At 46.4% G+C, this 27538-nt stretch overlaps 1 protein-coding gene across 18 annotated transcripts in view; it reads left to right on the forward strand.

The window, feature by feature from the left end:
- PTPRT (protein tyrosine phosphatase receptor type T) overlaps window positions 1-27538 on the forward strand; it is a 951833-nt gene that overhangs the window by 357359 nt on the left and 566936 nt on the right. For all 18 annotated transcript variants that reach the window (XM_074318303.2, XM_074318304.2, XM_074318302.2 and 15 more), the window contains exon 6: window positions 8847-9021. In XM_074318303.2, coding sequence (XP_074174404.1) covers window positions 8847-9021 — 175 coding nt within the window. The remainder of the gene's footprint in view (window positions 1-8846; window positions 9022-27538) is intronic.

The raw sequence follows: 27538 nt of genomic DNA on the forward strand, positions 1-27538 counted from the left end.
CTCAGCCACCATCTTCTTGCTAGCCCTCATTTTTTCTGCTAGCATAGCCACGGCAGTTATATTAGTGGCCAATGGCTCACTGGTTACAGCTGACGGCCAACTAGCCACAGCTGATGGCCATCCAATCACAGTTGATGGCCACTTACTACCTGAGCCAGCACCTTTCCACGTGAGGCCGAGAGCCTGGAAACTGCTCTTTGGGGCTCTGTCCCCACACTTTCTCATACTCTTTCATCACTGTCTTCTTCAGCCTATCCTTAGTTTACATGCTTCAGATTTTGATTCTAGCTCATCCTGGCCCCAGTGCAAAAGAGCTGGGAGAAAGAGTCCTGAGCAAGGCAAATCTGCTTCTTGCCCTCATGGAGTCTATCTTCTGGCAGTGAGACAGACATTAAGCAACTAATGACAGAGTTAAATATTTCACTAATAATGTGGTCAGGCGGGGCCGGCCCAGTGGCTCAGGCGGTTGGAGCTCCATGCTCCTAACGCCGAAGGCTGCCAGTTCGATTCCCACATGGGCCAGTGGTCTCTTGACCACACAAGGTTGCCGGTCGGACTCCCTCAAGGGGTGGTGGTCTGCGCCCCCTGCAACTAACAAGGGCAACTGGACCTGGAGCTGAGCTGCACCCTCCACAACTAAGGGTGAACACACAATGGGATTTATAGATGATGTAATACAGAATTGTACACCTGAAATCTATGTAATTTTACTAACAATTGTCACCCAATAAATTTTAAAAAATAAAATAAAATAAAATAAAAAGAAAAGTTCAACAACTTGACTTGGAAAAAGTCCTGGAAATACACACTGTTCCCCAATAAAGTCTGTTCCCCTTCCCCAACAAAATCTTAAAAAAAAAAAAAAAATGTGGTCAGGCTACCAGGAGATAAAAAGGGTCTGCTGAGTAGGTAGAGCGGAGAGGGTTGTGAGTATCAGATAAGTGCTCTAGGAAAAAGTGGCTTTTGAGCAGAGTTCTGTGAGATGAACTGGAAACAGTTCAAGGGAGACTGTGCCATGACAGGAGATGACATGTGGGCAGGCCCTTCACCACCTGCTCATCCTCTGCTCAGGGCAATGTCTCCCTGGGGGGCTTATGCCAGGACCCTCCGGACTCTGCAGGAACTCCAAACCCAGAAATCAACCCCAAATGAACAGTCAGCCGCGCATGCTGTGGGCCCTTGGGAGGGCTTCAGCATGGCCAATCAAAATGATTTATGTCCACTTCTATTTCATTTAACTTTTAATAAAGAATAATCAAAAGCTATTCTTTAGAGACTGCCAAAGAGGTACTAATATGGTCTTAAATGAATCAATGGGCCGGATTTTACCCAGTTTCTAAATGCCATGCCATTGCAAAAGGATGATTACAAGTGAAAAGAATATTCATGACGAAGGAACTGTGGGGATTTCACCTAAATATGTCCAAGCCAGGAGATTTCTGGAGCAATCAGAACAATCTGCAGCTGAAAATGCTGGGCCTTATTTCACTTTTACCTTTTTTTTTTTTTTTTGTAAATGCCAGAAGCTCAGACCAGTACATGGAAGGCTTCCAGGACCCTGCATTAGAATATCTCCTGTAAAACAGGCATAATGTCTGTTGCACACAGTTCCCTCTCATTAAAGACCGTAATGTTTCCACTTCTGCTGATTATAAATCAATTACAAGCCTGCATGCACTCTCTGAAATAATGACAGCCATTTTTGCAGGCTCTGTCTTATCTCTTTGTGGAGGGAATAATGTCATGACACACAAGAGCAGAGCGGATGGGGAATTGTGAAATGGGGAGGCTATTACAGATACCTTGATAGCTAATCGGGTACTATGAATACAGCAGCTTCTCCGTGGTTGCAGGTGCTTCTCTGGTTTCTCTCTCTAAATGGTTCCTGAAGATAGAGAGGTCTTGTGTGGGGGGCGTGGAAGGATGCCCGTGTTCATGGGTCAGAAATGTTCAGCTGTGGGTATTTGCGACCCTGGCTTTTGCAAAGAGTGTGTACTCTCAAACTAAGGCAATTTCGTCCACCTAAAACAAAACACGCTAAGGGAAGGTGGAATGCAAGTTGTTTCAAAAGAGGGAGACAAGCAGATTCAAGGGGAGCAAGAAAAAACAGAGATTTCAAAGGAACGATTGCCATGATGAGACATATGTGATTATAAAATAGGATTAAGCAGGACCACTGATTCAGCTAAAAAATGCCTTTGTTCAATTTGGAATCCGTGGGCCCCTGGAGGGATGAATCGGAAAAAGGTTCACCTTCTGGGCAGATGAAGCCCCATGGGCATATAGCTTGACAAGCAGACAGAGCCTTTGAGCAGAGAAAACAGATAACCTTCATCCAAGCGGATGCAGTCAGCCCAAGTCAGAACTCATGGCTTTACCAGTGGGGCATGGGCTGGATTTGGGTGCCATCCCTGGTCCATGGCTGGGCATCTTTGTAGAGTGACCAATTTCTCAGCCTCAGGACGTGGCCTGGATTGAAGGAATGTTTCCATTCGTGTGTTCTGGTATGATTCAGCCCCTTGCTTTTCATTGAGTGATTTCAGATGACTTTAGCCTTCAAGGCTTGGAGACCCTGGACAAGGCCAGCAGCATCGGAACTTGTTAGAAATTCAACTGATCCAGCCTTACCCCTGACCTATTGAATCACCCTCGAGGTGAATCCCTTGCATGCTAACGTGTGAGAGCCACTGCTTTAGACCGATGGAACTGGGTTAAGAAACCCTCACCTGAACCTAATCGCATACTGGATATACCATCCTTTAATAATATATTCTGAGAGTCTGTTAGCCAAGAACGAAGTTTCCAGAAAGCTAGGCATCGGGGCCTTGATCAGAATTTTTCCACCTGTTTTCTATGGAGCCCTCATTTTCGGCAAGATGGTATTTCATGTTCCACCCTCTCACACAGTCATAGGGTAACTGTGCACTGTCATATACTGGGTGGCAGCTGGGTGATGTGATTAAGGCCTCAGTCTCTGGAATCAGATTACCTGGATCCCAACCATAACTCAGTCACTCAGCAAAGTCATGTAAGGATTGCAATGCCTCCTGCGGTTCTTAGAACAGCAGCACCAGCAGTACCTGGGAGCTGGCAGAAATAAAGAATTTCAGGTTCCACTTCAGATTCACTGAATGACAGTCTGCATTTTTAATGTGTGGTTTGCATGCACATAGGATTATGATTCTGAGGCGTGCCCCTGGGCCTCTTTCTGCCTCAGTTTCCTCTTTTGCAAAATAGGAATATTAATAGGACCTATCTCATCCATTATCACAATTCTGAATCACTAAGAGGATTTCTTAAACAAAAATGGCCTGGGCTCCACCCCAGGAGTTCCTGATTTATTAGTCTAGGGTGGGGCGAGAATTTGCATTTCTAACAAGTTCCCAGTGGGTGCTAATATAGTAGTCTGGGGTCTATAGTTGGAGAACCACTGTTCTAGATCATTCTAAGAGCATCGCTCTTTCCACACCAACCTTGTTTTTCTCTATGAAACATGCTATTTCAATACTCGACTTTATGTTTTACCCTTTTTGCTATCTTGTTGGAATCTTAACCCAGCCTGTAAATTCCTTTGGGCAGAAATTATACTTTCCACACTTCACACTCTCTCATTTTGCTAAATAATGTTTTGTTAAACATTGAGTACATTTCCAGTGTGATTAATAATAGAATAAGGAAAGGGAAAGAAAAACTCAGACTGCCGACACCAATAAACAACATCTACAGATGGCTATCAGCCCTGGAATTTTCTTACAAATTTACATTTCTGATGAGTTTCCAGGAGATCCTTATACTGCTGGCCCGGGAACCACCCTTTGAGAAGCACCTTCATAGGGATTTTCAAAGGATTAAATGAATTCTATCATGTAAGCAAGTCATCCGTATCTTGGTTCTCTCTAGATTTTCCCCGGACTTTGACTTCTCTTCACTGTGTTGCTCCTCTTTCCTAGCACCCTGGCATTTGCCTCCCGGTGCGTTTGCATGGCACCTGACATCTTGGTTGGGAAGTTGCACTCCACACCTTGTCTCTGGGCTGTGGTCCATTTTAGCTCCTGGCGCATCCCCTGCCCCACCCCTCCCTGTCCACTCAAACCTGCTCAGATGTCTGTGGGCCTGGATTTCTGAGTTTTTTCCTGCTTAATGAAACCTCCCCCCTGTTTTCTCCCCTTGAATTTTCTCTTCTACCCCTGTCTGGGGCTGAGACAGTGGCTGGGACCTGTGCTTCTGAAACATTCACTCAGCTTTAATCCCCTCTCTATGCTGCCACAGCACACTGGCATTTCAGCCTCTCACCATCACTGATCTTCTAAAATCCCTTCTAATCTCTGTTCCTGGGTTCCTGGGTTCATATGCTCATCTGCCTTGACCTTTAGTACCTACTTGCCCTTTCGTCTGAGCTCATCTCTCTGAACTTAACCTTCGTTTCTCCTTGCCCCTGGTCCGTCACAGTGCTATTTCCTACCAGGGCTCTGGGCCCTCTTGCTTGTCCCTGTCCTGCTCTTGCCTGCTCCCAATATGACAAGTGTGATTATCAAAAGGCCTATTTTCCAGAGACTTTATAAGACAACCTGCAATTTCCTATCTTTCGATGGGAGGAAGCCTGGTGGTTTGAGAGAAAAACAAAAAAAAAAGTGACTTGTTCAGGGGATGCGCTTAATCCTCTTTGGTTTCGCTAGAATCTAACATCATTAAGAAGAAAAGTAAATAATAGTGGAGGAGACATCAAAACAAAATGGAAACTAAATGTGAAAAAGGAATGTTTTGCACTTAAGCAGCCCTTTGCTCTTTGTGTTAGTTTTATTGCTGATGTAACAAATTATACAAACTTAGTTTAAAATAACACAAATTTATTACCTTGCAGTTGTGGAGATCAGAAGCCAGAAATGGGTCTTCCTGGGCTAAAATCCAGGTGTCTGCAGGGCTGCATTCCTTCTGGAGGCTCTAGGGGAGAATGCATGTCCTTACCTTTCCCAGCTTCTGGAGGCACCTGCACTCCTTGGCTCATGGCCACTTCCGTCTTCAAGCCATCAATCATGTCACTCTGACCTCTGCTTCTGTCACCACCTCTTCTCTAACTCTGACCCCTCTGCCTCCCTCTTTCACATCTAAGGTCCCTTGTGGTTACATCGGGTCCACCTAGATAAGCCAGGATAGGGCAACATCCTTAATCACATCTTCAAAGTCCCTTTGGCCATGTGAGGTGACATAGTCACAGGTTCCAGGGATTAGGATGTGGACATCTTTGGGGGCCCTTATCCTGCTTACCCCAGTTTTCATGGCTAAGTTCATGGTTAATTTGGAGAGTTCTGCTAACACCAGAATATGCCTTCAGGTGCTAAATATTTCCTGCTGTCTCATTTATTCATCACAATAACTCCATCAAGTGGACACTATGGTAGGATCAAATCCATTGTAAATATGAGGAAACTAAAGCTCAGAGAATTGAAATCACCTGCCAAGTTTGCACAAATTGAACAACTGATTGTGTGTTTTATTATCAGTCCCTATCCTGTCTTTCTCTAGCTCTATCCCTCTCCTCTTACAAGTGTCTGAATCCTGTATCCTCCTGGGAGCTCACCTGTGACCACTGGGGGACCAGCCATATCCAGAAGAAGATGCTTTAGATTTGGAATCAGTTGCAGATGAGGAGTTTTATATCAGATTGGTTTATTTATTTACTTTGGGTACATTATTTTTTCTGTCTGGATTTTTTAAAATACTTTTTTATCCTTAACATTCAATATTTTTATGAACACGTACCTCAATTATTGTGGTTTTCATAAATTTTACCAAGTAGATGGTGGGCCATTTCAATCTGAAGATTTAGGTCTTCCTTTAGTACAGGAAAGTGACCTAGTATGTCTTGGGATACGGCTTCTGTTCCCTTCACTCAGCTCTCTTCCTTAGGATACCAATTACTTCTATGGTAGTTAGTTGTCTGGCCTCTGTTTTATCAGTTTGTCTCTCTCCAGTTCCTCTTATCTTTGCTTTCTTGTTCTCTGGGTTATATTTTACAGGCCTGTCTTCCAGGTCACTGATTTTCTACAATGTTGATTCCGTTACTAATCAACTTTTAATGCCATTTGGAATTCTGCAGCTGACATTGTTATAATTTTTCCCTTAGCTTATTTTCTTTCTTTGTACTTTCTCTTATCCACTCACCTGTTCGCTCATGTTTCTTAGAGCCCGTGTGTTGATTTCACTCTTGGTCTCTCCTTATTTTATCCCTGGAATTTCTTGGCTGTTCAAAGCATTGGATGTCTGAGGAAAAGTGTTGTGTCTCATGAGCTATTTCGTTGGGACATAAGCATTTTTGCTTATTCCCCTTTACCTTCAACACAGCATCCTTCCCTCCACCCTGTCTTTGCTTGCTTGCTTATTTATTCATTCATTCATTCATTCATTCATTCACTCACTTTTGTCCTCAGCTAAGAAATTGGTGGCAAATAGGTGGATCCTGGTCACAACCGTTACCCACACTCTCCCACACCTGGGAATGGGGGTACTTGAGGAGGTGAGTGATGGGGGAGTAGTTAGCCCCACATTAGAGCAACACACATGGTGTTTTCAGGATGGGATCTGAAGCTGGATGCCCTGCCTTAAAAGCCCAGCTCTGCCACTTCCAAGCTGCACAAGCTTGGGCCTGCCATTTCACTTCTCTGAGAGTCAGCCTCCTCGTTTATACAATGGCAGTAATAAGTGCGCTCACCTTACTGAGTTTTGTGAGGAATTAATGAGAACGCATGGAAGACAATTGGCCCATAGTACTCAGTCACTATTAGCTTAACAAAGAAATAAAAGATAAACGTGTTTGTGATGTTCTAAATAAAGCAGATTAGAAGACACCCACCCCTTCATCACTCATCACTCACTCAACCGTCCCCACCACGGTAGCCCTGCCGGGCTTTGCTCTCCAGTGGGGTAAGGGGGCTCCTTCGGCGACTCCATCTCTTCTGAGGCTTTCCCAATCATTCAGCCAATTCTTCCTCAAATCAGGGCACATTCCTGGCATTTGCCAGAATTTCCTCTACTTCCTGTTCGCACTATTTTGGGAAGGGGAACTGTGTTCGGAGTCTGGTCGGTTGTCATAGTTTGGTTCAAGTTATACCATGAGGCAGGTCGTTGGCAGTTTCAACTCTAATGACGCCCCCGCCCCTTTCTATTTCCTTGCATTGGTTTTTGTCTGGTTATGTTGCTTAGTTTCTGGAATGGGAGGGAGTTATGACTGCCTCTCACACTGCCATGGCTTTTAAAAAATATATCAGCTATTTTGTTAGTTTCAAGTATAAAAGCAATTCATGGTGGAGATGGAAAGGTCAGAGAATGCCAAAAAGTAAAGAGAAGAAGAAAACCATCACCTGCAATCTCCCTGTCCAGTCTGGAGAAAGTCCGCTGGGGGCCCTGGTTACCCCGTGGTTCTTCTTGGCTTCCTGCTCACGGCCCTCCCCCGCTGTCCCACCTCATTCGCTTGGTACAGCTGAGCACTTTGGCTCCCCCTGCTCTTGTGCTCCAGTCCTGGCTCGTCACTGAGGGAGGCGATGGAAGATGACATGGATGAGTGTTGGTCACTCATGTGGTGGAACTGTTCACTTTTTGCAGGAAACAGGGAAGATTGCATCTCGGAAGACTCAGGACATGGGGAAACTAATAAATCACAAGGTTTCCCGAAATCCAACCAGGCAGTTAAAATGCTCAATTTGACTTTTGGGAAAAATTAAATTAAAGCAGGTAGCGAGGAGAGAATTTTAGTGAAAAGAATGCTTGGCTTGAAGTTGGAAGACCTGAATAAGGGACTTACTTGCTCTGCATGTTTCCTTAACCTCGTTGACACGTGAATTTTTCTAAGAGCTGCAATAATATGCACCTCACATGACACTGTAAGGATTGAAAAGGAGATCCAGGGATTGGCACATAGTGGGTGCTTAGTAAATATTTCTTCAAACTGCATCCTCATCTATGTGCCTTACAGTTATCATAACTTGTGCTGTGAAAGTGTCTTATTCAAAATCAGAATATCACCCCTCAGATTCAGGATGGTAAAGACAAAAATGCTGGTGCATTTACCTTGATTCTGGAAATGTTTATCATGTCGCGAGGTTCCTGGACACAGTATTGGAGGTGCAAAGAGCGAAGTGCTGCCCTCAGGGTGCTGTTTCCAGTCTACAGTGGGAAACACTTGTAGGCCAAAATGCGTGGGAAGTTTGCATTATACAGAGAGAGTGAATAGCTTCCAGAAGGCGTTGTGACCGTTGGGGAACTTCCCCCCAGATGAGCTGAACTGGGTTTTTAAGGGAGAGAGAGACAGGAAATTCCAGGCAGAGGAAAGAGCATATACCCAGGAGGGGAGGTGCTGAAAAGCCCCCACTCATAGTCCCTGGTGGGGTGAGACTCAGAGCCTATGGGTAGAGTGCCTGGACACCAGCATGGGGCTGGGGACCACGCTGTTTATGATCACTTCATAGGCTGGGTTTTCATTAATCTACCTGAGTCTGTCTTTGGGGGAACCCTTTGTGGGTTCTGCTTCAGAAATGAAGGAAAATGGGGGGAAGGTTAAGGGGCTAAATGCTAACCCCCAAATGCAGGTTGACCAAGGAACCAAGGTGTTTAGAAGCAGCCTGTGCCCTGTCTTCTTACCACCAGGCATCCACCTTCTTGAATCAGCTCACCAGCAAAGCTTATTCTTGAATCAGTTCACTCCCGGAAACCAGCCACGGAAACGCCTTATCGTGGAAAATCATGGGTCTCAGGGGTGTGGGGGTGGGTGTGTGTGAGCTTCTGTGCTTGGGGTCACCCAGGGGCATATGATGATATGATTTCTCCTCTCCCTCCCTTCCTCTGTCCTGTAGCAATGGAACGGCAGGGACACGGCCCTCATGGTCACCCGCGTGGTCAACCACAGGCGCTTCTCGGCCACGGTCAGCGTGGCGGACACTGCCCAGCGGAGTGTAAGCAAGTACCGCTGTGTAATTCGGTCCGACGGTGGCTCCGGTGTGTCCAACTATGCCGAGCTGATCGTGAAAGGTGAGTGCTACCATGGGGCCTCTCTCCACCTGGTTGATTCTAAGGGGTTTCCTTGGTTCCGTCCTTGCAAATGGGGAGGGAGGAGTTAAGGGGCCTTTTCTCATCTGCTGCCCCTCCTCCTCTCCTTTAGGAGAATGAGACACAATTTCCAATTCCCCACTCCCACACCCTGCAAAACGAGAGGTTATTGAAAATCATGCCATATTGCATTGTAATTCAAAGTTGGGTCTTACATACAGGATTCATATATGAAAGCCTGTAAGCTATATAACAAAGAAGACCTCTCCAAATTTGGCTTTATTTTGCATTTAAAGTTAGAATGAACCAATGTTCTTGTGTTTTGGTGGCATTCTGTTGCAGTGTTCAGAGAGTACAATTGTTTCTGAGGGATTTTTTTTTTTTTAATTGAAAACATGATATAATGACTATATTTTGGAAGGACTTTTGAAATAACCCCCTGCCCCCCACCCCACTGACCTTGATTCAGTTGTTTTTGATTTTCTGGTTCGTGTTCACCTTGCTGTATTTTGATATGCTTTCCATTAAAATATGCACCTTCTTTCCTTTTGTGCTTCTTTTAAGGAGCTGGGTATCCCATTTACTCTTGAAAGTCTATGTAATCTTTGTTATAATGTTTAATGGTTGTAGACTATTTCATCAATTGAGTCATCCAGTTTTTAAAAATCTCCCTCCTTGTGGTCAGTTAGGTAATTCCAGATGTTTTTGTTTTTGTTTTATCTTTCCTTTGTGGGAGCAACAATTAACACCTCGATGGAGCTCTTCCGAAGAGAACATTTTTATTCTATTGAACCAGATTATTCCCTTGGATAAATTCCCCAGGGATAGAATTGGTTGGCCAAAGAATATGAGCATCTTTATGGATTTTTCTTTGTGTTGCAATATTGCTTTTGCAAAAAAAATTGATTTGACAGTTTACACTGGCAACTGCAGCATGTGAATGTACTCATTTTCCAGTGTTATGTTCACCAATTAAAATTTTAATATAGCATAATTTAGTGGATGGAATAATGAAGCCGTTCCTCTTATGCTAACTGTAGAATGGTACCTGGTGTGCTTGAAGGTGAAAATATGGATCGACCCGCCAGAAGGCTCCTTGGTCCAAGTATGGGTTGGTGTGAAATTCTTGACCTCTGTTTGATGGCCCCCATGGAACTGGTCGCCTGGCCTGGACCAGACTGGGGTTTGCAGTCCGGGATTCTCTCTTCTGGGCTGTTCTCACTCTCGATGGATATTCATATGGCTAATCATTTGTCACCATTCAGGTCTCAGCTTGAATGTCATCAGACCCCCCTTCCATTGGCCCCCTCTTCTGCTGATGACATTCTATCACATCGCCTTGTCTCTTTTTCTAGTAGCACTATCGCACTTCAAAATTATATTTTCCATTTATTTGTTTATTTGGTGATTTTCGATCTCTTCCTTTAGGATGTAAGCTCTGTGAAATGAGGGGCATTATCTGTTTGATTCATGGTTCACAGGAAGCCCCTCAGGCTTAGTGGGATGCTTGGCACAAGTGCTGACCACGCCGAATCCTATGAAATCGCCCGTTTGGCTGTTTTGACCTGTTCAATCAGTCATTTCATAAGGCTCACCCTTAAAATATTTGTTGACTGATGGATGAATGAATGGATTATTGGTCTCAGCAGGAATTTATTTCATCACCATAAAGCCGTGAATGCTTAGACTGAAGATCCCCAAATTAAGCAGTCATGAACAAAACAACTAAGAGAAAAAAAATCATCTTTAAAAATCATTTACATTGTGTGCCCTTAATATAGAAAAGAAACCATCATTTTGATTGCTTTAGGCTTCTATCTTTGTTTTTTCTCTTTGGCGCCCTAGGCTTGATTTGTGTGACAAGTGGCCTTTGCAGGCCTTTCAGGTACTTCATGAATATGTAATTTCCCGAGCTGTCCCCTTTGAAACACTCATTATACCTTCTTTATGGTGGCCTCCCACATTGGACTGGAAGCCCCACGAGAGAATGGACTGTGTTATGCTTTCCACGGTCTTGTGAGCACGTTGCAAGAGCCTGGCACAGAGTTGGTCATGAAAGAATAGGGCCCATGACTACCGGAGCTAGTGTGGCATTCTGAAGTTGTCACATCAGACAGATGGAACCAGGAAATGCATGTTTTTTTCTTTCCTTATGTCCCCAGTTGTGGGGGAGGAGGTCTGGAAAGCCAAGTGCGGAGGCCTGTGGGACAGAAGATGTGAGTTCCGTGGTGAGGCATTGTTGTCTTTGTTTGGAGGGGTGGCCGGAGTTCTCTGGGATGTGATGGAGCCTTTGCTGGCCGTGTGGCCGGGGCCAGAGTTCAGCCTGGAGGGAGCAGTGCACTGGCCAGGTTTGCGGGTGTGGTCCAGGCACCACCACTGCTCTGAATCCCCTCACTGCAGCCTTTGTTGCTCTGTTTTAAGGAAGGGGCTAGGTGGCCTCCTTCAGAGTCTTTTCCTCAGTAGGTGATGGCGGGTTGATGCTCCCTGTAACCTGGTGCCGTTTTATTACCCCTTGATGAAATCCTTTATGGGATATCACTGTTTTTAGTGCCCTTTTCTTTCCCCTATTGCATTGTATTTCCTATTTTACATTCAGTTGGGGGTAAGCTAGAAGCTGGGCCCTTGAATATAGAAGCGCCTTCACATGGGCAATCTCAGCTCGTCCTAAATGTGGCTCTGCACTTTAGTCATGTTTTCACTTATTTTACAGCAGCGAGAACAGCTCCAACCAGGTGGAGAAACAGAGAACAGTCCTAAGGGGCAGAGCTGAGGTGCGACCGGGCCTGGCTCATGCTATTTATGCCACACCTGGAGGGTCTGAGTGTTGTGGCCTTGTTGGCACCTGGTGTGAGGATGTCAAAAACAGGGTGGAAAGGGTCCACACAGCAGGCAAGGTGACAGGAGTCCCTGGACCTGTCACTTACTTGCCCTTTTAACTCATGCTCCCCACCTCTCTAGAATAGAGTCATAACTTCTAGGTTGCTGGAGAACTAAACTGAACACACACACACACACACACACACACACACACCCAAAGAGCTAGTAGTATCCAGACCAAACAAGATCATGCAAGTCAGGGATGCCCAGAAGCAGCAGTGACCCTAAGGCTGTCACCCTGGAGTGTGTGACCGGGAACCCGTTCAAAGGTAGCAAACCAGCACATTTTGGGGAAAGTGTCTTATGAAGAATGACTCACTCACCTCTAGCGCCCCTTGCTCCGGCTGAGCCAGGATGCTTGAATACTTTAATACTAAAGTGTTTGTATTTGGTAAAAGAAAGGGAAAATAAAAAGTCTTCCTTTTTTCAGGAAAGGGAGAAAATCTCAGAAAAAACAACAACCCCAAATATTCTCAGGGGCTAAGTGCTCTCTCAGGGCATGGGGTTGCTCCCTGAGCTGAATTCCCTCTTCCTGGTTTACACATCACACAGATGAGGTGGGCTGAGAGGTGGGAAGCGGATACTGGGGTGTCACAGAAAGAAAACCACCCCTGGAAGTCTTTTTTCCAGGTTTCCTCCGTTGAGTTCCAATTCAGAGACAGGAAATATCTCTGGAGCTGGGACGCCCAGGTTTGAATCCTGGTGCCATCTTGGCCCAGCTCTGTAATTTTGAACATTAGCCTCTGTCAGCGTCAGCCTGCTCGTCTGGGAATGGGGCTAGAGGACCACCTCCCTCAGAGGGGAGGGTGTCCTGAGGACTATTGGAGACAGTGGCTGTAGGAGTTCTTAGAACAGTGCCTGGCCCACTGCCCTATGCGTGTCTGTTCAATAACATAAATAACTTGCCGATGTGGGTAGGATTTCCCAGGTAAAGAAGTATAAGGTAGTGAAGGGCTGGGTGGGAAGGTGGGGACAGATCACGTGACCCAGATCCCGATTTAATTGCTATGCATGTGGCCTTGATGAAATCATCTAAGGCCTCCTCTGCAAAGTGGGGACCAGTACTCTCTCCCCAGTCATATGCTGAGCATAAGGAAAGGGAGAGAGGATATATAAAAGTGGGGGCCAACATGTGAGCTTGGGAACATTTGCGTGATGGGGTTCACCTGGTCCCCAGTCTGCCTGGTATCATTCATTCAGAACTCAGGCCATGCTGGGGTTGGGAAGTCACTGGGCCTCTCAGTGTGGGAGGGTGCCAGGAGCTAGTGGCTCCTCTGACGGCGTTCATAGCAGGTGCTTCCACTGGGCCAAGCAGTGGAGGCCCAGGCTGGGTCTCTGTCTTTCCCTAAACAGGCATGTTTATGGCTGGCTTGGTCACGGCTAATGTGCTATCTTGGGACGGTGAGCATCAGTGCTTCTGAAGATGCCATCTAATTGGAGTGTAGGTAATATCCAATTCTCGGGCGACGCACAGATCAAAATGAAAGCAAATTGGAGTTACTTAATTCTGAGGAGCTGTTTATTGAGTTGTGATAATGTACCTGGGTATACATTAGATTACTCTGTAATTGAGGTTTCGCTCAATTGACAATCGGGTCCCTTGACCTACCTTTTCCAGACCAGTGCTTGTAAGTGCACTTATTCTCTTCCGGTTTCTGGGTTTCCTAGTGTCTTTGATTTCGAGGTGTTTTAACTTATCCCAAGGACGTAAGTATCTTCACCCCAAGTTATGCAGATGTGACCTGATGAAAACTCGCTAACATAAAAAAAACAATTGTTGTTGGTAGTGATCTTTAAATCCTGTCTTTTAGCTCCATTTAACAACCTACCATGGGCTCAGAACCCTCTTGTCAATATGCAGATTAGTGCCCAGAAGAAATATAATCCTGGTGCTGAGAGTCAGATGTTCTGATTTAAGTAACGAGAGGAGTTCCTGTCAAGGTAGCTTAGTAGGTGCAAGGGGAGGGATTTTGGATGTAAACACACCAGAGTTGCAATCTCATTTGGGGCCCCAGCGGTTTGTTTGACTTCAGGCAAACCATGCAGTCACTCTGGGCCTCAGTTTCCTCATCTGTTCAATAGGGCTGAATCTATCTAATTGGATCCTTATAAGAGGGAGACAGTGTATGTGTAATCCCAATACAAAATGGACACCCACGCAGTTACACCAGTGACGACCAATAATCATATTTTACTATCATATTAAGGGATATTTCCCAAATACATTGTCCATTTTTTCCTTGTGCTGCTTAAAGGAATGTCATAAGCTGTACTCTGGAGATTTAAATTTAGTCATCTTAAGGTCTCTCTCTTTTCCTCTGATGGGATAGATGGATGGATGTCATCAGATGCAGCCCATGGGTCCAAACCAGTTTCAGAAATGCTTCATTTATGTTTCGTTGTCTTTCTTTCTTAACATTTTGTTCTAGTATTTATATGTCTCTTGAAATTGTGTCACATCGGGCCTGCACACTGGGAGGGCAGCAGCAGAGAAGCATGGCTGTTGTGTTGTGGGGTGCGCACCCCACAGCTGACCACTGTCCACAGCTGGCCCATGCTGCTTACATTACTATTCTAGTTCCTGCAGGCATTTGAGTTTACAGCCACTGGTTTAGCGATGGCCTGGCTGGAGTAGCTGACTCATCCCCGTGTTCATTTGTATCATAGTTTATTGGGCCCGAGCTATGTGTCGGGTAGCGTGATAAGCTTATGGTCTAGCAGAAAGAATCATACACACCTGTAATGCATGGCCATCTAGTTTGTGTCAGGCCTCTGCTATACTACCTTACTAATCCTATCAATAACCCTATGATATACGTGCTGTTAGCATCCCCCTTGGACAAATGAGGGAATGGAGGCTCAGAGAGGTGAGGTAACTTTCCCGAGGTCACACAGCTTAGGCGTGGCAGAGCTAGGATTTAAACCCAGGACTGTCTGTGCCTCAGACCATGCTCTTTCTTGTACCACATTTCTTACAAAAATCCATCATGGGAGGCCCTGTAATCGGGTGTGAGCTGAGGAAATACAGAGGGTGGAACAAGTAATGCAGCTTGGAGACGTCTCAGAAGGCTTGTAAGAGTGGTCCCATCCCATCTGGGGGCCTGGGTTAGATTTGAGACGTTTGAGTCTGTGAATGTTGGCAGGGGGACATTTGCAAGTGTTTGTACGAGAGTACAGTTGGGACTTTATTCTGTAGGAGTCGGGGGGCTCTGATGGACCCCTTCTATGGTCCATGACAGCAGGGCGCACACACTCTTGAAGCTGGACCTCTGCATCCATCTGTTCTCTTCCCTGGTCCTTCTTGTGCCCAGTGCAAAGCCATTGTCAGGCAGGTGGCTATGGTGAAAGGCACAGCCTGGGTTTGGAAGAGGAGTGAAGATCAGAGGCATATGGAATAGGGACCCCCAGAAGCGGACTTGACAGGGATTTAAGTGCAAGAGGTTTATTTGGGATCTAGAGAGGTGACATGGGGGAAAGGGCCGTTCATAGATGGGAATTTTCAAGCAAGTGACCAGGGTGGGCCTCTGGAGCTCAGTCCTAATAAGGAACCTGGGATTCAGTGCAGACTCCTGAGGCCTGAGGGAGTTGGGGTATTTGTATGCTCACCCCCGCCAGTTATTGTGGAGAGCTGCTCCTGGGACATTCATTTCCTGACACATCTGGCTTGTTGCACAAGACAGAGGGGGAACTCCTGGGGCTTTGGACAAAGCCCTCAGCCATCGAGGCTCGGGTATGACAGTTGGAAGTTGGCCTGCACTCACTGAAATAATAAGGTGTGAGAGGTGGAAGTGGGATACAGAAGCTTCTGCTACAGGGATCCTGCAGCCCGAGGGAACCAAGCTGGCTGTTCCCATCGGTGGGAACAGCCAGGGAGGGCAGCTGAGGGAGAAGAGGCACAGCCAGGAACCAGTCTGAGCATTTGGCCTGGATAGCCGCTGCCGTGCTGTGAAGGCTGCCTTCAGGACAGCACTTGGAGCTTCCATTCCTGTTCTCTGCCAGCCCTCAGAGGCAAAGAGAAGCTGGGGGGCTATATTGTTCAGCGGTCAGAGAGCGGGCGTGGGTAAGAGAGCCTGGGCTGGAATCTGGCTTCTGCCCTGTAAACTCCTCTTCCTAAGTCTACCTAGAACCCTACCACTCTCCACTACGTGTACTGTCCAGGTGTTGGCAAACCTTTCCAGTACAAGGCACAATAGTCAGTATTTTCAGCTTTGTGTCGCAACTACTGAACTCTGCTGTTGTAGTAAAAGCAGCCATAGAAAAAAATATAAATGAATGTGTGGCTGTGTGCCAATAAAACTTTATTTACAGAAACAGGCAGAGGGCTGGATTTGGCTTCTGGGCCAGGTTGCAATCACTGCATTGGACTTAACCTACATCCCCCTCCCCCTTTCAATTGGATGGCTATGCCAGCTTCCTCCCTGCTCCACTCTTGCCCCACTAAGTTCTATTTTTTTTACATATATTTTTTATTTTGTCAATTTCAGTTGACATACAATATTATATTAGTGTTAGGCATACAACATCGTAATTAGATATCTATTTATAAAACTTACGAAGTGATCCCCCTGACTAGTCTAGTACCCACCTGGCACCGTACATAGTTATTACAATATTATTGCATATATTCCATATGCTATACTTTACATTCCCCGTGACTATTTCGTAACTGCCAATTTGTAGCTCCTAATGCCTTCACCTTTCTCACCCTTCCCCCCACACCCTCCCTTCTAGCAAACATCAGTTTGCTCTCTGTATCTGTGAGTCTATTTCTGTTCTGTTGGTTCATTTATTTTGATTTTTAGATTTCACGTATAAGTGACATCATATGCTATTTGTCTTTCTCTGTATGACTTATTTCACTCAGCATAATACACCCCCTATGTCCATCCCTTCTGTTGTAAATGACAAGATTTCATTCTTTCATATTCCATTGTATGTATGTGCCACGTCTTTATCCATTCATCTGTTAATCCTTAGGTTGCGTCCACATCTTGGCTGTTGTAAATAATGCTGCAATGAACATATGGATGTACATGTCTTTTGGGGTTAGTGTTTTGGGTTTTGTCTGGTATAAGTATTGCTACGCAAGCTCTTTTTTTATTATTTCTTTTTCATGAAATATCTTTTTCCATTCCTTTCCTTTCAGTCTCTGTGTGTCTTTCGATCTGAAGTGAGTCTCTTTGTAGGCAGTATATATAAAGGTCTAGTTTTCTTATCCAGTCAGCCACCCTATGTCTTTTTATATATATACATATATATATTTTAATTATAATTGACATTCAATATTCAAAGCATTTTTTTTTTTTTTTTTACGATTTTATTGGGGAAGGGGAATGGGACTTTATTGGGGAACAGTGTGTACTTCCAGGATTTTTTTCCAAGTCAAGTTGTTGTCCCTTCAGTCTTAGTTGTGGAGGGCGCAGCTCAGCTTCAGGTCCAGTTGCCGTTGCTAGTTGCAGGGGGCACAGCCCACCATCCCTTGCGGGAGTCGAACCGGCAACCTTATGGTTGAGAGGATGCACTCCAACCAACTGAGCCATCCGGGAGCTCAGTGGCAGCTCAGCTCAAGGTGCCGTGTTCAATCTTAGTTGCAGGGGGCGCTGCCCACCATCTCTTGAGGGACTCGAGGAGTTGAACTGGCAACCATGTGGTTGAGAGCCCACTGGCCCATGTGGGAATCGAACCGGCAGCCTTCGGAGTTAGGAGCATGGAGCTCTAACCGCCTGAGCCACCGGGCTGGCACACCAGTCTATGTCTTTTGATTGGAACATTTAATCCATTTACATTGAAAGTAGTTGAAAGCTATGTAGTTATTGCCTTTTTATTATTTATATTTTTGATCTTCTATTTTACTTTTTTTTCTTATAAAAGTCCCTGTAACATTTTCTGTAATACTCGTGTGGTTTCAATGAACTCCTTTAGCTTTTCTTGTCTGGGACACTGTGGTCTATTCTTGATGGAGCATCTTGAACGATCATTTGAAAACAAGTTAAATCATGGCATTCTCTTGCTCAGAACTCTCCAGAAGCTGCCATCACACTCAGAATAAAATCCAAACTTTTTAACATGGTCTCTCAATCGGCCCCTCTCTGTCTCTTTGATTCCTGATCACAACCCCCTCCCCATATTTGTCCTTTTATTCTCTTCTCTAGCCACACTGATCCGTTTCTTCTTCCTTGAGCCACACCAAGATAGTTCTGACCTCAGGACTTTTGCACTTGCTGTTCTTTCTTTGCCTGAAATTCTTTTCTCCCAGATAATGGTGTGGCTCATTTGTTTTGCTCACTCTGGTTTCTGCTCAGACATCAGGCTCCTGAGAGAGCGTCCCCTAACCACCTTATCTAAAATAGCACCCAACTCTGCTTCTTATATCTGCACCATCATCCTGTGCTTTGGGTTTCTTCCTAGCTCTTATCACTACCTGGCATCATCAACTACGTCTGTATATTACACTAGGAAGGAAGATGCTTCATAGGTGTTATTTCCTGTTGGACTCATAACACCTAGGACAAGAGCTGACTTATAGAAGATGCCTAAACATTTGCTACATCCGCTGGCGAGTTCACGAATCTTTACTTCACAGCCTGCAGGCATTTCAGACTCCTCACCACGTCTGCCTTTCCTATGGTTTTCATGATTGTTTTAGATTTTCTTCCTACTTCTGAGCATGTTTCGTCTCCTTTATGGGCACCTCTTTGTCTTTTCTTTTTAGTATTTTTTTCTTCATGATTTTCTTCCTAGGTGTGGAAGCTGTAAGCTTTGTAACTCCCTGGGTCCTCCCTGTGGCCTTCTTTGTCCTGCTCTGGTTGCAATTTCGAGGTCTCAGTGGACCTGTTGTCACCGTGCTACTCATCCAGTCTACCATGTGGTCATGCTGACGGTCATTTTAAAACCTCTGGGCCTTCTTTAATGCCTGGCAAGGGAAGGCTAGCCCCTTGGCGAGCCCTCCCGACTCTCCCCCGAGTCCTGCCCATTAGAGTACGTCTGCTTCAGCCTGTGTCTAAAAGGTTAACACCTTTTCATGCCAGACTTAACCCACCTACTCCCCCCACGCCATGTGTGACCTTGGCTTTCCTGGAAGATACTGTTTCAGAGAAACCTCAGCACCTTCATCTTCTCTGCAGGCTTCATTCTCTGTGGGAAAATATCCTGATGCTCAGGTTCTTATTTGTTGTCTTTCTTCACTCAGAACTTTTCTGAATGGGTTGCATCATTTTTTTTTCTTTTGTTTTTTGTTTTTTGTTTTACCGTGGCTGCTATTGGCAAGCTCACACAGATTGCAGATCAGAGGTCTTAGGTTCAAATCCTCATTAGAAACTGGAAAAATAGTGCAACTCCTCTAGATTTGGAAGAGGGGTCATGGATAGGTCCAGCCTTGGTAAATAAAGTGCTGTCCCTATGTTTATGCTTGTGTTCACCCATCGCCATCATCCCCACATTTGCCAGCTGCCCAGTCTTAGCCCTTGAATCCCGTACTCTTGGGTAACGTCACCGCTAGCTTTTCATAGGAAGAGAAATATGACAGATGGGAGGAAAGTGGGAAACTTAACTAGAACATATGTGGGGGTAGGCGAACCAGGAGATACATATGTATATTGTATTCCATACAGGCCCGAAGACAAGCTTAGTTTTGAAAAGGCATAAATATAGATAAATAAAACCTGACAAGTATTGATTTCCTTGACTTATTTTGACTGCTGCACCAGCTGCATGCTGATGTGTTGCCTTAACGCTTTAAACGCATTTGGAAATTAAATCAAACGGCAATTGCATTAAATCCTTATTCACTTGGAACATGACCCTTCTGTGTTCAAATGGAAGAATTATCTGGGGGACAGAATGAACTCGAAGGTCTGTAGTTAGCTAACATTTGTAGACCATTTGCTGCGCACCAGACATTGCCCTGGATATTTCACGTGAGATTCTATTTGGTCACCTTCTGCTCCCATGTTTCAACTGAAGCCTGCTGACTCAGCCTCCTTAGAGTCTCACTGTCCAAGGTTTTCCCTCTTCCTACTGTAATTGAGGGCTTTTGTTTTGGGCCCTCCTAATACTAATTTCCCAGAAGGCTCTATCCTGTGGCAGATACACATGGGATGATGCTTCCAAGGACCTAAGTTTCAGGCTCAGTTAAACTCGGTTAAAACGTGGGCCCCACCTTTGGAAGGAAGCTCCAGGTCTTTGTCTCTGGTCCCTCACGGGAGCCTGATTTGCCTCTGGGACATTACAGCTGCGCCTACACCCCTGGTCCTTAACAGAGGGTGATTTTTGTCCCCATAGGGACCTTTGGCAATGTTTGCAGACATTTTTAATGGTCACACCTGGGAGGAGAGTGCTGACATCTAGTGCGTGGAGGGCAGAGATGGTGCTGCACTTTCTCTAATGCACAGGACAGCTTCCACCATGAAGAGTTATCTAACCCCAAAGGCCTGTTGTGCTGAGTAAGGTTGAAAACCTCTGACCCAGACCTCTTCCCACTGGAGGAATCTTTATCTCTGATGCTCTAGTGTTCCTCTATACTCCTGTGGGGTTTTCTGGCCTGGAGCAGGGGCTGGGGGACGGGGGTGAGATATGGGAGAAAGAAGGTAGAGCTAGTTATGTGGCTATGAAGCAGTGAGTAAGCTTCTCTGGGCCCCAGTCTCTGTCTGGAAAACTGACATTTGACTTGCAGTTTACTCTAACTTGTGGCTCTGGCCCTCCTCTTCTCATTTTCCTACTAAATACCCATGCAGACCCAGTAAAAGGAAAATGCAGTACTGAGAATGTGAGAAACTCCTGCTACCTCTCAGGCCAATAAAGCTGCTCCATGTCTGCGAGACACAGGAGCCTCCCCTTCCACTGAGTGGAGTTGTGATTCAGAAGCAGCTGCCTAACCAAGGACTACATTTCCCAGCCTGCCTTGTTCTCAGTAGCGCCATATGGTTTGTTCTAGTCCAAGGAAGGTGAACAGAAGTGCTTCAAGTCCTTTCAGAGCCAAAGTGTTTAAAAAGTAGATAGGTATTCTCCACATTCTCTTTTCCCTCTTTAGTTGGCTATATGTAGACAACTAGAAGATGGCCTGAAGTCTAGAAGATGGCAGAGTCAAAATATTGAATAATCCTGGGTCCCTGAATCACCTTGTAGAGAAAAACTGCCTGCTAAGCAGGCCTGATATTTAAACAATAGTACACTATTATCTTGTTAAGCTACTATGCCTTGGGGTTTCTTACAGCAGCTAGCATGTTACTAATTAATATGAGTTGGATCAAGAAAAGTCATTAGCAAGTTCCCCAGGCTTAACCTCTTCAACCAAAGCTTTCCAGCCTACCTCAAGAGAAGATACTTCTTCCCTCTCCCATTGCTATTAGGCTCAAAGTTCCAAGTTTTGTACAGCCTGAAATCTGGACAATTATCCTTTTTGTCAAGCGTTGTTATTTTTTTTAAAGTTTAAAAATTGTCTCTCCCAACCAGTGTGAATTGACGTAGAGTCTACAAATTCCACAACAACATGTGAGGGCAAAAATTGTGTATATGTGGTGAGGAAGGGGGTTGGGATGGCCTTGGCTCTGGCCCATGAAGCTCAGGAACTATGGGAGCTCAGGTAGAGTCGGGCCAGAGGTGACAACTTGGAAACCCAATCCAGAAGGGAGGGTTTTGCATTAGGAGCCCAAGGACCAGTGATACCTCTGCCAGGTGTACCCAGGTTTAGGGTTCCGGCCATATGCGAGAGAACATGAGAGCAGAATAGCTGAGTAGAAGTTGGGCTGGGCCTCTGGTCCCAGGAGAACCTAATGCATGAAGTAGGATGTCCAGGTGAACAGTCCGAGTCAACCCAGCTCGCTGTGGAGCTGTCCTCATGCGTAGACTCCCCCAACAGGCCACCTCTTCAACTCTAGTCAGTTCACCTACCTGTGGAGCCCAATGGCTCCAACTAGGAGATAGGGTGAAATAAAGCACTTTGCATTTTGACAACAGGCACCACCAATCAGTGAGATATGATCCTCATGAAGGAATCATGGCACCACCATTAAACATAAAAGCAAGAGCAATTAGCAGGAGAGGTTTCACTGCAGAGAGGTAGCCTCCACTTTCCTCCTAATTTGGTGTGAATAACCATTTTTCTGGGCTTCAACTTCCCTGTTTGTTGACAGAGAGGGCTGCATTATACAAGTGGAGTTCTAATTTATTCTTCCCTTATGCAGGAGAGCATCTTCCTAAAATAGTATGAAAAACAAAATGTCTCAGCTCTGCAGAATCGTGGGGCTCCTAGAATAGACAAAGTCTCTATTTCCCCACCACCTGGGCAGGTAGACTTCTTTGCATCTTTAAAGTTGTTTTCTCTTTTTCTTTTTTTTTTTAATGTATATGATCTTCCTCCTTTTTCATGCTGTCCTAGACCCTAGTAGAAAATGGTGGGATTAGGATTTGGTCTCTTCTCTTCACTGAAATGCGTTTGCACCAGCTTTTCCTTCATAGAGTAGCAGGCCTGTTGCTTTGATATGTGTATCCAGAGGCAGAGGTGACTCACTTACAGCCCAAAGGATGGAAGTCTTCCTTTCTGATGGAACTCGGCCTGGTGGGAGGCGGCAGGCAGTTATTGGCAGAGAGTCCTGATCGTCTGTTCTCAGTGAGGAAAAATCTCCTGTTTGAGTTAATGAGCTGCAAAACGTGTTCTGTGACTTGCTCATTTAATCTCTCACACACGTGAGTGGGCTGCTGCTAGGCCCCCCCCCCCCCCCCGTGAGGCCCACCAGGGTGATTTGCTGTGTCTTTTGCTGTGTCTTTGCAAGTCCTTGAACCTGCCCTCGGTGAGGAGGCTGCACTGGAGAAGCAGACAGCGCTGAGCCCGATCCTGCCTCTGCCCACTTATTGCTGTTAAATTAAACCCTGGGAGTGATGGACCCTCAGTTTCTCTGTCTGTAAAATGGAAAGAATGATGCTACTTGCCTCACTTCTTCTGCGTAAAATCATGTATGGAAATTATAGAGAGGGGTCCTACTTCGTACTAGCAGGGAAAGTTCTGAGATTCACGTGACAATTTTATTTGGTCCCTGTACCACTTAGTTTTCCCCCTGGGTAGGCAGGAAGGTTAGACTTCCCAGACTCCTGCATCCAGGTGGGGCCAGAGGAATGTGTGCCAAAGTGATGTATACCCCTTCCGGGCCAGGTCTATAAAGCATCTCCCATGTGTGAGCCCGCTGTCTTTCCCCCTCCTGCTGTGACATTGGAGCCCATGTGTTGAGGCAGGTGGCATCTCCAGAGAGAAGCCTGAGTCCCTGACTGAGGTATGGAGCCCAGCACCACCCCTCCCCACATATAACCTTGGGCTGTGACGTGAATGAACAGTAGCTGAACCAGCCATGGCTAATCCACCTCACGCAGGTGGGGCAGGTGGCGCAGAGAGCGCCTGCTACGGTTTTCTCCTGTATGGTGGAATGACACCCACAGCACCAGGACAGTGCCACAGTCCTCCCTTGGCATGTTGTGGAGCCCAGCAGTGATCAGAAGGGGGTTTTCTGTGTCTGGCTTCATAGCAAGGGGAGCTAGCTGATTCCTTCTGCCCAGGGCTGTCGGGACTGACTGCAGAAGGCTTCCCCTTCTCTTGGGCTTTGCTGCCCCAGGCACAGCTGTGCTCATCCTCCCTCCATGACTTTTCTTTTGAGGGCACTGAGCTGACCACCCCTTTTGCCTGTCACCTTTCTTTCCCTAGTTAAACTAATGCAGTCCATTAAGGAACCAAGCAAGCTTGCAGGCCTAGGGACAAAGGTGACTCTTCCAGATATGTTTGCAAGTCTCTACTGCATCCTAGGCTCTTTGATATTACTCCTTGACTTGTGCAATGAGCAGAGATGAGGGCAACTGCCCAACGCCCTCCTTCCAGGCCTTGACCTGGAAGTTTGCTGAGTATGGCCTGGGTCCCACTGCCGGTGCCTATGTGGTCCCATCTTTATAGCCACAACCCCAAGCTAAGCTCCCTTATCCACCCATGGCTGTAGGATTCCCCTGTGTCATCAGTGGGATGCCCTACTGTTTCCAAAAGCCACAGAAAAGCAGCTCACACCCATATCTATGCTCACTGTCTTTGCACGAGAGGGCCCATGCCGGCAATTTTGGGGGGCTGGATCAGAGAAGAGCTCCCTTAATCCCAAATATATCTGCAACCAGGATACCAACAGAAGTTATTCTGCCCTTTGAGATTTTGGTAAAATGAGCTCTCTTTCAAATTTTTGCACATTCCCAGGGGCTCATGTTATGGTCACTTTTGACTTTATCTGGTTTCCATTCCCACTCACTTTTGATCTCAGTTACCTCACTCTTTACACCTTCTCGCTGCTCTCCACCATCCAGATGTGGAGGTCCATCTTATTTCCTTCATTTTTCTTCATACGTTCACACACACACACACACACACACACACACACACACACACACACACACGTCCTTTGTGGTGTAGCAGACTTTTGGGGATTTACAGCAAGGGACGGGGTTTATAGCCCAGCAGTGCGAATTCCCCCAAATGGAATATGAGGTTATGAGGTGTGTGTGCTCTGCCGGGCTCTGTGGCCACCCCATCAGGAAGCTCCTGGTGGCTGCTGCCTCTCGCCAAGGGCCTGGCCTCCTGCCCCGTTGCTCTGGCTTCCTCAGAAGCTCTGAGGCAGAGCCGTCTGCGGGTAGACAGTTGCCTTGGGATTGTTTGCACAGCTCGTTTCTGCCAACCCCACTTGCCTGTTATTCCCCCACTGGCTTTGGACTAATTCCCTCTGGCAGATATTTGAGTCCCCCTTGCCTTTCTGTTGCACCTCAGAAGCAGGGCTCATTTCACTACCTGGGGGGATCCCACCCTGGTCTCTGTCCTTGACACATACCTGGGTCTGGAGAACTCAGCAGCCCACAGCCTGCCCACACCCTCTCTCTCATCCTGCCAGGAGTGTGGCTATTGGCATCAGCAGGGGCAGGAGGGCTCAGCGATGGTGATGGGGAGCCATTCTCAGTCTGGCCCCTCTCAGTGGTCAGTGGCAGCAACCCAACTCTCCCTGGAAACCTCCCCAGAGGGAGGTGTTGCCACCTGCCCCTGGGCTGCCCAGGCATGGGGCCACTCTGTGCAAAGTCCCAAGCCAAAGTTTGAATGGGGGACCCAGGGCTCTGTCTCCTCTCTGAATTTCCTGTTCTGCTTCCTCCTTGATGGTGTTCTCACACTTGGTCGTGGGGAGTGTTGGGGGCTTGAGGGGGCTGGCAGTTCCATAGTCACACCTTCTGGTTTAACTGAGCGTCCGTTCTAGGAAAGGTTTCTGGTCATCCCTGCCTGAGTTGATAACTGGTACTGGACCAGCCATTCTGCCCAGCGGCCTGTGGAAGGGCCCAACTCTGGGGCCAATGGGGCAGAGAGTGAGCGTCCAGGCCCCGGGGAAGACGCAGAGTGGGCCGGCAGCCCTGCCCTTAGAGAGGTGTTCTGGGCAGACAAACCAGCCGGGTACGGGCGGGGTTTCCCGGGCATAAGCCCCGCCCTGGGGCTTTCTGCAGTGGACAGGGGAGGGGGTCAACCATATCAAGATTTAGGATGGCCTACAGTCTGGGCGCCCTGGTTTTAGGCTTAAATAACAATGGTGTACTTACATTTCTTCTTTGCTTTGTTTAAAGAATTTCACAGTGATGCAAGACCCTTTAAGAACCAGATGTGTTCAGAACTAAGTTATGTATCTGTATGTCCCTCTCTGTCCAGCCCCTCTCCGTGTCTCTCTCGGTCTCGGCCTCTGTGCTCCTGCTTCCTGACTTCCTCTCGCACCCCCACGCCATCCTCTCTCCCTTTGTCAGTGTCTGCCCAGCCCTGCCCATCATCTTCTCTCGCCATCTTTCCTGTGCATCGAAGGTCACCAACAGGTAACTCAGCTCCCTCTGCCCTGCTTGTATGTGTCCTCTTTTAGGGTCCTTTGCTCTTCCTAGAAAACACCGCTCCTCTTTCTCCTCTCCACCCTCCCTCCCCGCCCGTGTTCTCCCTTCCTTGTCATTCTCTCTAACTCCGCCCTCTCCATCGCTCCCTTTCTTTACTCATGAATGCCTTGTTAAACACCAGTGTTTGGGGTGACTGCAGCCTTGTTCAACCAATGGAGTTGTTCATAGTGGCTCCCCTGGTTCTGATACCCAGGGTGCCAGGGCAGGGCTGCACATGTGTGTGGCATTAGCGTCTTCCTGTGAGCCTTCTCTGAGCAAGGACAGCAAGCAATTAGCACCATTGGCTGCTTTGTTAAACCAGTATAGAAAACATATACCTGGACGGTGCTGTCTCACTCTCCAAATGCCCCTATTCATTGATTCATCAATGAGGCAAATGATTATTAAACACATACTGTGTCCCAGAAATCTTCTAGGTATGAGGGATAAACTGAAGAGCCATATGGGGACGGGACTTCTGTTAGGAATGTTTTCAAGCATACATTCTAGTGGAGGAGAAAAGAGGGAACTGAGTTAACAAGTGAGATCTCGCAGAGACGATCACAAGTGATTCCTAAGTTTGTAAATAGTGCTCTGTGGTTAGGGCTGCGGGTATATATCCTTTGACCCCAAAGCAAGCCACAGAACGACTTGTATTCAGACCCAAGCTCTGCCATTTCCACCTCTGTGACCTGGCCATGCCACTGCACCTCTGCAAGTCTGTTGTCCCATGAACAAAGTGAGCAAAATTGAGGTTGACCTCTCGGGTTGGTTGTGAAGTGTGAGTGAGAAAGTATAGCCAGAACAGGAGCTGGCATTTCCGTGTACTCGGGGCTGACACCAGCCCTCTGTTGGCCCTATTCCGTAAGGTGCAGTGAATGCAATTGTTGGTGTAGTTCAGCTTGCCAACCCCGATGCTACTAACCATACAAATTCAATCTACTATTGTATACATGTCTTTGTGCTGCCATAACATGACCACAAACTGGATGGCTTCAAATAACAGGAATTTGTTCTTTCATAGTTCTGGAGGCCAGGTGTCCAAAATCAGTGTCGGCAGGGTTGGTTCCTTCTGAAGTCTCGGAGGGAGAATCCATTCCCTGATTCTTTTCTGGTGGTCGCTGGTGATTCTTGGCATTCCCTGGCTTGTAGACATACTCCAGTCTCTGTTTTCACCATCAAATGACCTTCGTGCATGTGTGTTTGTGTGTGTGTGTGTCTAAATGTTTCTCTTTTGTCCATTGGATAAGGACCCTAACTTCACTATGACCTCATCATAGCTTGATCACGTTATGACCTTAATCCATTATGACCTCATCATAACTGGATCACATCTGCAAAGACCCTATTTCCAAATAAGACCATGTTCACAGGTACCTGTAGGTCAGGACTTGAGCATATTTTTCTGGGAGGCACAATGGAACTCACAACACCTCCGTATGTTTTCTAGATGTGAAACCTCCCCTCCAATGCCTCCTGAATTATTCATGTGTGTCTTTGCTTCTGCAGAATTCAGACACCTTCTTTTTATGATTAAACAGAGGTGTGTGTCTTCTCGGGTGTAAGCAGGGCCACAGACTGTGAAAGCAGACAAGACTGTAAGGCTATAGCTGAGAAACTGCAGCTGGTTTTTCACCTCCCTTCCACCATCTCTCAGGGTTTGTCTCTTCTCCTCTTTCACATCTTTTCTGTGTCCTACTGTCAGGTCCAAGCC

Source organism: Rhinolophus sinicus, chromosome 13 (assembly GCF_057876585.1).
Source record: "Rhinolophus sinicus isolate RSI-liver-muscle chromosome 13, RSI-T2T, whole genome shotgun sequence".
Classification (NCBI taxonomy): domain Eukaryota; kingdom Metazoa; phylum Chordata; class Mammalia; order Chiroptera; family Rhinolophidae; genus Rhinolophus; species Rhinolophus sinicus.